General features: G+C 37.7%; 1 protein-coding gene across 8 annotated transcripts in view; it reads right to left on the bottom strand.

Annotated features, from left to right (window-relative positions):
• The window catches only part of DOP1A (DOP1 leucine zipper like protein A), an 89,986-nt gene that overhangs the window by 11,839 nt on the left and 66,019 nt on the right, over positions 1-12,128 (bottom strand). For all 8 annotated transcript variants that reach the window (XM_078852133.1, XM_078852134.1, XM_073336554.1 and 5 more), the window contains 8 exons: positions 11,153-11,257; positions 10,070-10,136; positions 5,796-5,940; positions 5,425-5,504; positions 2,361-2,470; positions 1,499-1,648; positions 1,015-1,076; positions 56-208 (listed from right to left, as the gene is read on the bottom strand). In XM_078852133.1, the coding sequence (XP_078708259.1) occupies positions 56-208; positions 1,015-1,076; positions 1,499-1,648; positions 2,361-2,470; positions 5,425-5,504; positions 5,796-5,940; positions 10,070-10,136; positions 11,153-11,257 (872 nt within the window). The remainder of the gene's footprint in view (positions 1-55; positions 209-1,014; positions 1,077-1,498; positions 1,649-2,360; positions 2,471-5,424; positions 5,505-5,795; positions 5,941-10,069; positions 10,137-11,152; positions 11,258-12,128) is intronic.

Here is a 12,128-nt window from a genome sequence, read left to right as displayed (position 1 = left end):
CAACAATAACTTTTATTTAAAAAAGAAATTCTGGTAAATAATAATTTCTACTGACCTTGTATATCTGGAAGATATTTCTGGTACTGGTCCACTTCACTGCTAAAAATGGCAAAGGCAAGCCTCTTCAGGAGCAAAGCTCGCTGTTCCAACTCTACATCCCGATTAGCAAATAGATTGAGTGAACTGCTCTGAGCCACAGCCACACGTGCTAAGAGAGAAAAGGTACTATCTTGAGGCATACTTTTAATAGTAAAAGAAAGGCAACATTTATTTTATCACATGAATACAACCAGAAGTATAAAGACAGTTTTCAAGTCAACTGTGTAATTTGTACATATAAGTAAGATGCTATTTGACCAAAATGAGCATATTTAAGAAACATATATTGAAAGAAAACTGGAAAATATACACATTGCCTTCATGTTAAATATAATTTGGGACAAATTCTGCTTTGTTATATTGGGGCAAACCTACTTGTAGCAATATAACTGAAAGGAGAATCTGGCTCTGTATCTTTAAATAAATTGTTAATCAGAAATTGTCATGCTGCAAGACTCTATAATCATCTTTTTCCTCAAGTTAGAACATGGTTAATGACATTTTGAGACTGGACATAGTACTAGCTTGATAAACTCTTTCACATAAAGGGTAAAATTCACTGCTGGCACAAGGAGGGACACCTCCATTTATTTCGAAGAAGTTGTGCCCTGGTATGGTAGAGGGGAATTCAGTGTCCTTTTCTCCAAAATGCCAGTAGTTTAAGAAGAAATGTAAATTAAAACACTGCTTTATTCAAACATTTCTTACAAATATCGTTTTACTGGAATTTTCAAGTGGAATTTAAAATCCTGAATAAAAATTTTCCAAGAAATACTTATTTTAGATTTTTTAAATGTCTTTCCTGGAGAAACTGATGTAATGAATTGTACATAAGTTAACATGTATGGAGTAATTTGAAACATAAAATAACATCTAAGCAGTAAGTATTATTATTATACAGGAGTTAGTACTCACTCATCAAATCTCTAAACGTAGTTTTGTCATGTGTCATCAAATTATCCATAATTGCTCTCCAACTAAAAGGAAAGAGGATGATTATATATAATTAATAAAGCAAGACATTTGTATTTTTATTTAAAACATTTTCTGTTCTTTTAACCAAATTTAAAAATACATACAGGACCAACTTTTCCACAGCAAATTTCAAATTTTCCTTAGAAACTGGCTGCACATGCAATTTTAGTACTCTCTTATTCATGTATATGATAGGTTTACAAATACAAAGTCATTTGCACTCAATTTGTGCAAACAAATAAGGTTTGAATATGTGAATTTCATAATCTATACACAAACGATAAAATCATAATCTGTATACACCCACACACAGAGAAGTTTTTTTGGCAATATCTGGCTCACATTGCACCGCGTTTTTAATATAACTCAATACATTATATGCTAAACATTTACAATAACAGAAAGAAACAAGAAAAATTCTTACTGATTAACGCAAGAAGCATCCATTTGGAAGAAGCTGGAATCCATGAAAAGATCAAAAGCTTCCTTTTTCCATGCTCTCCTTGTATACTGATACCCACTAAGACTGCTCAATAACTGAACACAGGCTCGATAACTGGGTGCATTGTGAGCACTGGAAAGAAAAAACAACTCAACATGAAATCTTTTAAATCACTGCTTTAAAAAAATTATGCATATATACCCAGACTCCTGTGAAAACAATGGTTTTAAAACATCGTATTAATATCACTTTTCATATGTGCCGCAAGAGAGGTTGTTATCCTCTTTGTGGATCAGCCACTAAAAGGGATCTGACTAACACTTTAGCAATAGCTGTACAACTAATTCAGAAGGCAGCAGAATATTGGAGATCAGGAATCCAGCATTCTTATCCCTAGCTCTGACATGAGAGTGTGAATAGAGATAGGAAATCCAAAGCACATATATCTGGCACATTAGATCTGAAACAAAATGTGGCTGAGCAGGTAAGACTTGGCTCTGCCATGTTAGAAACTTGGATTCTATTCCAGACTCTATCTGAAGTGGCCTTTTGCCACCTCTCCGTTAATTTATTTATAAAGTATGGGGGCTAATACTTGATTGCCTTTGAGAGTTAGTGCATGAGGCCTTGGTCAGTAAGAAATCTGAATTCTTGCTTCCAGCTCAATATATTTCATCCAGGCTCCAGGGAATTTGTTGGGAAGTCAGACAGTCTGTCACATTCACGCTCTTATCTGCCTGTCTTTGTAGTGCCATGGAATAGGCAGCCTGATTCAGTTGAAATGCAGAATATCCAACAAACTCCAGTAGACCTGAGGTCTGAGCTACATAAATTGTAATGATACCTGTGATTGCGGAGGTAGGGCACAACATAGTGCATAATATTTACAAGCAAAGGAATAACTCTCTCTTTTTCATCGCTGTAGAAAACCATATCCAACAGATGAGCCAAAACCTATGAGACATAAGAAGCAAGAAATTGAAGAATTTAAGGTGGCTGTTGGGGAGGAGTGTTTGGCTTGGCTTTTTTAAACTTGCTTCTTATAACCCCCAAAAGAGCATTATATTTATACTGACAGGTTTCAGAGTAGCAGCCGTGTTAGTCTGTATTCTCAAAAAGAAAAGGAGTGCTTGTGGCACCTATGCATCTGCATCCGATGGAGTGAGCTGTAGATCACGAAAGCTCATGCTCAAATAAATTTGTTAGTCTCTAAGGTGCCACAAGTCCTCCTTTTCTTCTTTATATTCATACTGTTACTTTTCTGCATGATGTTCTTCAATATAATATTTTCACAACCTTAAGCATATTGAATCTTTCAAAATTAGAAAATAACATAAATTATAAAGGTTTCAGAGTAACAGCCGTGTTAGTCTGTATTCGCAAAAAGAAGTACTTGTGGCACCTTAGAGACTAACCAATTTATTGGAGCATAAGCTTTCGTGAGCTACAGCTCACTTCATGGGATGCATACTGTGGAAAGTATAGAAGATCTTTTTATACACACAAAGCATGAAAAAATGGGTGTTTACCACTACAAAAGGTTTTCTCTCCCCCCACCCCACTCTCCTGCTGGTAATAGCTTATCTAAAGTGATCACTCTCCTTACAATGTGTATGATAATCAAGTCGGGCCATTTCCAGCACAAATCCAGGTTTTCTCTCCCTCTCCCCCCCCCCCCCCACACACATTAGGCCCTGTGATGGTGTCTATTCAGGGGGTGATATCTATTCAGGGGACACCATCACAGGGCTTAATAACATCAGCCACACTATCAGAGGCTCGTTCACCTGCACATCCACCAATGTGATATATGCCATCATGTGCTAGCAATGCCCCTCTGCCATGTACATTGGTCAAACTGGACAGTCTCTACGTAAAAGAATAAATGGACACAAATCAGATGTCAAGAATTACAACATTCATAAACCAGTCGGAGAACACTTCAATCTCTCTGGTCACACGATTACAGACATGAAAGTTGTGATATTACAACAAAAAAACTTCAAAGCCAGACTCCAGCGAGAGACAGTTGAATTGGAATTCATTTGCAAATTGGATACAATTAACTTAGGCTTGAATAGAGACTGGGAGTGACTAAGTCATTATGCAAGGTAACCTATTTCCCCTTGTTTTTTCGTACCCCCCGCCCCCGAAGACGTTCTTGTTAAACCCTAGATTTGTGCTGGAAATGGCCCGACTTGATTATCATACACATTGTAAGGAGAGTGATCACTTTAGATAAGCTATTACCAGCAGGAGAGTGGGGTGGGGGGAGAGAAAACCTTTTGTAGTGGTAAACATCCATTTTTTCATGCTTTGTGTGTATAAAAAGATCTTCTATACTTTCCACAGTATGCATCCCATGAAGTGAGCTGTAGCTCACGAAAGCTTATGCTCAAATAAATTGGTTAGTCTCCACAAGTACTCCTTTTCTTTTTATAAATTATAAAATCTTTCCCTTTTAAAAAATGTGTAGGTTCTCTTTTATAAAGTGAATTTAGCGCTTAAGATACAATTAAATCCATCCACAGGTGATCGTGCTGTAAACTTTTCTACATTCTCCTCCCAATGAAGAGCCATTTCTTGGGTAAATCTCCATGCCCATTTAACCCGTGACACTTCTGCTATGATTGATAAGGGGAGTGGCAACTATGTAAGTATTATTAATTTATTCAAATTTAATACAAAAGTTATCAAATCTGAGGTATTGTACAAAATTTAAAACACGAAGTATAAAGATATATTTAAAAATAAAAATACATGAACTCTCAGCTAAGACACACTACAGCAAGAGTAGGTAACCTATGGCATGCGTGGCAAAAGCGGCACGCAAGCTGATTTTCAGTGGCACTCACACTGCCCGGGTCCTGGCTACTGGTCCGGGGGGCTCTGCATTTTAATTTAATTTTAAATGAAGCTTCTTAAACATTTTAAAAACCTTATTTACTTTACATACAACAATAGTTTAGTTATATATTACAGCCTTATAGAAAGAGACCTTCTAAAAATGTTAAAATGTATTACTGGCATGCGAAACCTTCGATTGGAGGGAATAAATGAAGACTCAGCACACCACTACTGAAAGGTTGCCAACCCCTGCGCTATAGCATAGCCCACAAAATATAAGCATTAGTTCACAATTACCAGCACATAAATTCATCCATACTATGCCTATATAACATAAACCCTGTCACAAAAATCCTTACCAAACACCCCAAATTCCTCACTCAATTTCTTCCAGCAAACCCTGGTACAAGTCACTGCACATGTATAACATGTCAGGATTACAAAGATTAATACCCTGGCACATGGCAGGAACCTGTGTCCATTGACTTCAATGGCTACTGTCAAATTTTCCTTTTTTCCCCACAAAATGCAAATAAAATATAATATCAATCACCACAAACTAATACAGCAAATTAACAAAATCATACAAATAAATATGTCTAGGACAGAAGTCAGGGCAGACGACAGGAACCCCTTGACAGATATGAGGATTATTTTGCCTATTAGACATCTGTCAGTAGTCACTGTTCTGAACCTCAATGACTCTCTGATCACATGGTCACTTTTTGTTTTCAGCCCAATGAGAGTGATTGGGGCCTGTGGACAGCACCACCACACAAATGATAATTGTACAACGTTGAGAGCACTGCCAGTTCTTAGCAAATAACCAACAAAATGGCAAATTCATGTGTACATTTGCTGTCCATTATCACTCTTAGGCCTCTTTATGCATTTCTTTTCCCCATTGTGCATATATATTTCAATTATTTTTCCCATAGATATTTAACTAGTATTCTTCTGAATTGAATCTCATGTGCATGTTTCTGTGCATATTTCTAATCTCTCTATGTCCCTCTGTATTATAAGAAACCAGCATGTAGTATAACTGAAGAAACATTTACCTCAGAAAGTAATGTTAATGCATGGACGCTATAAACTGAAGGAGTTATATTTGAGGTTTCCAGAGCTGGATACAACATATCTAAAAGAAAAAGTGACAGCAAGAGACAATTGATTTTGGAAACTATGTACCTTATATCAATATCTACAAAAATAAATATTTAAAAGTAAATATATTCCAAGACATGGAAAATTGACTGTTTTTTGTTTCACCATGTGCATTAGGTTTAATATAGCTCAGTACTCCGCACAACAGCACTAAATCTGATTTAGCAAACGTCTAATATTATAAAATCTGTCATTTTTCAGTAACGTGAAGGGAATCAATAAATTAATTCAATATTTGATTTTGAATAACGGGAAAATAAGCTACCTTCAACATCCGATTCCAAGTTGTTTCCATCAACCATTATCTTGGGGGAGGGTTTGACCTCTAGGTTTCGTCTTAGCCAAGTAGTCTGTTCCAAGGAAGAACCAGCAATGGCACCAATGGCATCCACTATTTTGTGAGTTACATCCTGATGGAAAGCAAGAAACAAATGTGTAAAGAACCTTGTGTAAAAGAGTAAATTGGTTATCCTGAGATATGTTGTCTACACAGATACTCATTAGCTCAGTGTCAGGAGAAGAGGAATTATAGAATGGGATATCATAGGGTTCTGTTCTGGATTCACTTCTGTTCAACATCAGCAATGATGAATACTCCTTGGAGGATGAGGTGAACAGATCTTAGCCAATTGATTAATCAAATTGGTAGATGGTATGAAGTTGAAAGGTAGCACAAACACTTCAGAGGATAGAAGTGAAATGCAAAATAATTCTGATAAATTAGAGAACTGGTCTGAAATCAGGAAAATGAAACAATTACATGCTTAGTGGCTTTATCTATGAGTAAGAAGTGGAAGGCTATATGGATCTGATTGCAGCAATAGTTTTCACATCTTCATTTAAAAAAAACACAGAAATAAGGTTTATTCAATAGCCATCCCTATGACTGGGAAAATTTAAGTGTGTTGTGTCCATTCACAGAATCTCGTTCTGGATATTAAACTCTTTTAATCTGAAGCACCTTTCTGTTTCAGTTGAAATATCAAGGTCTGAATGGATAATTTGAAAGATTATTTCATAATCCTGAATTGCTTTTTCCAAAAATATCACCTATCACAAATAGAGCATGTGACCTCCGCTGGACTATCTACTGTTTACCATCACAAAGAGTTTACATTCAAAATTAAAGCAATGGGAGGTGCAACATTTTAGCAATGATCACAGGTGAAGTAAAGGTATGTCATATATGGTAATATATGATATATACAAGTGTGCTTAAAAAGCTTGTGTAACAGACCTTTCCCCCCAACAGCATGCCTTTTCACCTAACATCAAAGAATAACTTACTCTATCAGAGACATGAATTAACTCATGATCCTGAAAGTTGTTCAGGAAAGTGATTTCAGATGGTAAACAGCATGACTGTTGCAGTACAATATGTCTTTGCAGCTAACGTTTTAGGCACTCTGATCAGGAGTTAAGCAGGTTTGGAATTATAGGAGAAACACAAAAAAAGTAGGTTTCAGAGTAGCAGCCATGTTAGTCTGTATCCGCAAAAAGAAAAGGAGGAGTTGTGGCACCTTAGAGACTAACAAATTTATTTGAGCATAAGCTTTGGTGAGCTACAGCTCACTTCACTGGATGCATTCAGTGGAAAATACAGTGGGGAGGTTTATATACACAGAGAACATGAAACAATGGGTGTTACTATACACACTGTAAGGAGAGTGATCAGGTAAGGTGACCTATTACCAGCAGGAGAGCGGGAGGGTGGGGGACCTTTTGTAGTGATAATCAAGGTGGGCCATTTCCAGCAGACAAGAACATCTGAGGAACAGTGGGGGCGGGGAGTGGGGGGGGGGCGGAATAAAAATGGGGAAATAGTTTTACTTTGTGTAATGACCCATCCACTCCCAGTCTTCTAGCTCTGTCAATCTGTTTCTTCACTTCAGCAGATGGATATTGTAGTTGTAAGAATGCTTGATCGAGATCTTGTAGGTGTTTGTCTCTGTCTGAGGGCTTGACAGAGCCAGAAGAGTACCCAGAAGTTACCTACTACAGGACAGGCCCAACAAAGAAAATAACAGAACACCACTAGCCATCACCTTCAGCCCCCAACTAAAACCTCTCCAACGCAGCATCAAGGATCTACAACCTATCCTGAAGGACAACCCATCACTCTCACAGATCTTGGGAGAGAGGCCAGTCCTTGCTTACAGACAGCCCCCCAACCTGAAGCAAATACTCACCAGCAACCACACACCAGAACCACTAACCCAGGAACTATCCTTGCAACAAAGCCCGTTGCCAACTGTGTCCACATATCTATTCAGGAGACGCCATCATAGGGCCTAATCACATCAGCCACACTACCAGAAGCTCATTCACCTGCACATCTACCAATGTGATATATGCCATCATGTGCCAGCAATGGCCCTCTGCCATGTACATTGGCCAAACTGGACAGCCTCTATGTAAAAGAATAAATGGACACAAATCAGACGTCAAGAATTATAACATTCAAAAACCAGTCGGAGAACACTTCAATCTCTTTGGTCACTCAATTACAGACCTAAAAGTGGCAATTCTTCAACAAAAAAAACTTCAGAAACAGACTCCAACGAGAGACTGCTGAATTGGAATTAATTTGCAAACTGAATACAATTAACTTAGGCTTGAATAAAGACTGGGAGTGGATGGGTCATTACACAAAGTAAAACTATTTCCCCATGTTTATTCCCCCCCCACCTCCCCAACTGTTCCTCAGACGTTCTTGTCAACTGCTGGAAATGGCCCACCTTGATTATCACTACAAAAGGTCCCCCCCTCCCTGCTCTCCTGCTGGTAATAGCTCACCTTACCTGATCACTCTCGTTACAGTGTGTATGGTAACACCCATTGTTTCATGTTCTCTGTGTATATAAATCTCCTCACTGTATTTTCCACTGAATGCATCCGATGAAGTGAGCTGTAGCTCACGAAAGCTTATGCTCAAATAAAATTTGTTAGTCTCTAAGGTGTCACAAGTCCTCCTTTTCTTTTTACAAAAAAAGTAGTCAAGTGTTCAAGCTCACAAGAGAATTCACTTAAGGTATATTTTAGATTCAGTAAGTACATGTGTCATAAATATAAAGGGAAGGCTAACTACCTTTAAATCCCTCCTGGCCAGAGGAAAAAACCCTTTCACCTGTAAAGGGTTACGAAGCTAAAGATAACCTCACTGGCACCTGACCAAAATGACCAATGAGGAGACAAGATACTTTCAAAGCTGGGGGGCGGGGAAACAAAGGGTTCTCTCGGTCTATGTGTTGCTTTTGCCGGGACCAGAGCAGGAATGCAGGTCAGAACTCCTGTAAAGGGCTAATAAGCAATCCAGTTAGATATGCGTTAGATTCTGTTTTGTTTAAATGGCTGATAAAATAAGTTGTGCTGAATGGAATGTATATTCCTGTTTTTGTGTCTTTTTGTAACTTAAGGTTTTGCCTAGAGGGATTCTCTATGTTTTGAATCTGATTACCCTGTAAGGTATTTACCATCCTGATTTTACACAGGTGATTCTTTTACTTTTTCTTCAATTAAACTTCTTCTTTTAAGAACCTGATTGCTTTTTCATTGTTCTTAAGATCCAAGAGTTTGGGTCTGTGTTCACCTATGCAAATTGGTGAGGATTTTTATCAAGCTTTCCCCAGGAAAGGGGGTGTAGGGTTTGGGAGGATTTTGGGGGGAAGACGTTTCTAGGTGGGCTCTTTCCCTGTTACATATTTGTTAGACGTTTGGTGGTGGCAGCAATAAAGTCCAGGGGCAAAAGGTAAAATAGTTTGTACCTTGGGGAAGTTTTAACCTAAGCTGGTAAAAATAAGCTTAGGGGGTTTTTCATGCAGGTCCCCACATCTGTACCCTAGAGTTCAGAGTGGGGAAGGAACCTTGACAACATGCATATCTGACTGCATGTTTTGCCCATAGACTAGGTGAATGATGATTTGTGGCAGTACCATAGAGAAGTGTCTGGGGGTTGTAGTAGAGCATCATAAACTGAACATGAGTCCAAACTGCAATGCCTCTACATAAAATACTAATCCAAGCTGTATTAACAGGAGTACCTCAAGTACAAGCAGCAAGGTAATTAATCTTCTCTGCTTAGTGCTATTTAGCTTCAGTTGGAGTACTGCATTCAGTGTTGGGTTCCAACATTTTTTAAAAAAAGAAATGAAGCTTAGAAAGCTCAGAGGGCAGCAACAGAAGTGATAAATGTTGAGAAAATAAGAACTGTGATATAAAATTAACAAACCTAGGCAAGGCTCAGTCCACAGAAAGATGACTGATGGGAGAAATGTTAATAATGAGGACAGAACAAATAGCAACGGGTTTAAGTTACAGCAAGAAAATTTTAAGTTAAATACAGTAATAAGAAAAATATAACAACTATAAGCAATAGAAAAAACTACAAAAGGAAATAAAAAAGCCATTATAACAAGATCAGTTGCTTAAAAATATTTTTTTTAAATGTACAGGAAAGATCAGATATGCTGTACTCTCAGCAGTTAGGCATTTACTGAAGAATATTTTAACAGTAAATTTATACAAAAACGTATTTTTTACCTGAAGATCTCTTTGATCTTTCTTATTCTCCAGACTTGGGTTTTTCATAATAAACTCATTTAGAACACTAAAAAGAAAATATATTAAATGAAAACTGATGATAATCTTAAAATAAAATATTGCATTATTTTAGAATAACAGGCAAAAATTCCATGGCAAATTCACATGCACAGTACACATTAGTTGAAACTTCAGCTACTTCCCTTTAGTTTGCTAAAATTCCAAAAGACCCATTTCCAAATGTCTGAAATTTATTTTGATTGTTACAGACAATTTGTATAATTAATAGTTTTCAAGTAGATGTAACATTGGAATCCATCCAAAAATATCTTCATGGAGAGGTTTTTGGACAAATTAATTTGTGGCTATTTGATTTAACACTTCACTACAATATTACTACAATTTACAGAGAATATTGTTCAGTGCTTAACACAAATGACCGTATTCAGCATTTTATTTCTGAAGTTCAGCAAACTGTTTCTGGGCTGGTAATTAATCCTATATCACATGAGAGGAAAATATACAAAATAAATAGTCATAAGAGTGACTTATTGAGTAAATTTAAACATTTAAAACTACTGTTTAGAGGGTCCTGGTAGCTGAGGGGATTAATAATGAGATATGGAGTTTGACATATGTAGGTCTCTTATTTAAATTTGACCACGGGTGAAAGTGACAAAAAGTCATTTTCATCTAATGGCTCTCTGATGGCCTATGGAAAAAATGTGTTGGGAGACCTCACAAACTAGCATCACAAGTATTCATAATTACCACACCGTTGGCAATGTGACTGAGGGAAGCTGAGAACTGGATGAAGACAGTACTACACTCATACCAGAAGTGTTTCTTCCAGAAAAATTGTCGGAGCAATACAAGAATCAACATTTGTATGTGATCAACATTCTTTCAAGTAAGATACTGCACTGAAGATAAATCTTTGTCAAGAAGGTCTCTAGGAAATAGGAATTTTTCTCCAGTCAAAACTACAAGTAATTAAATCAAGATTTTAAACACTTGCCCTTTATATAATTTTACATTTATGGGATCACAATTTTGTTAGAAATTGTAAGTGTAACTGCTCACCCAAGTATGAGAAACTGCCCTGGTGCTGGAAGACTGAGTTGTACAGAATCCTTCAGAAGAAGCAATAGTGTTGCCCAGCTGTCTACTAAGCTGGACACTGGAATCCTGTAAGATGATGAGAGAGTTAAAGTGATAAAATCATGTCAAGTGTCAAATTTTCTATTGTCCCATCTCTCCTGTCTGACAACATCAACTTTAGTGCCAACCAAAAGCACTGTTCACATACAGGAGATCAAAATTTAGGACCTGTCTCACCCACTTGGTTAACAGATCAATAGAAATGGGGAGGTAATGTGCCAGACTCTGAAGGTATGGGGAAGAAGACACCCTCTCTGGCCAATGACTGAAATGGTACTGATGAGTCTGGAGGGGTCTGAGTCCAGTCTTCCTCAGCTGCAGAGAGGTTTGCTGTGGGCCTTTCCATTTAGGGGAGAGAATGAAAGATAAAGGGGGAATTGAGGAACCCAGAAGATTCCCTTTTCATCTATAATATAAAATAACACAAACCAGCTAGACCCACAAATGAATTTAGGTGCATAACTGCCACTTTAGGCACCTAACTGCAAAATTTGGATTCTCAAAACCTCCAATCAGCTGCCCCCTTACCTTGTACGTAGCTAAATTCCACCTACGTTTCTGCTGGTGGACATGCACAAAGCCACCTCATTCCTGATACACAGATCATGTCTAAACCCCAGTGAGATCCACAAACTAGGCATTCTTCTGCCTATCTCACCTGAGGGGCCCAATCTGGTAGGTGTTATCAGAGCATAGCTACCATATCAGGACCCATTCAGTAGTAGTAGTGTATTTATGCCCAATAACCCAGTGGTTAGAGCACTCACCCAGGATCAAATCCCCATTCTGCCTGAACTCCGGTCTCCTACCTGCATGGGGAGTGCCCTAACCATATAGGTATTCTTGGGCAGGTCTCTCCATCTCTCTGTTGAAACTGTTCCACTTTGTATAAATAATT

This window comes from Lepidochelys kempii, chromosome 3, assembly GCF_965140285.1.
Source record: "Lepidochelys kempii isolate rLepKem1 chromosome 3, rLepKem1.hap1, whole genome shotgun sequence".
In the NCBI taxonomy this organism is placed as follows: Eukaryota; Metazoa; Chordata; order Testudines; family Cheloniidae; genus Lepidochelys; species Lepidochelys kempii.
Note: the sequence above shows the minus strand (reverse complement) of the source record. Positions and strands in the feature narration are given on the sequence as shown.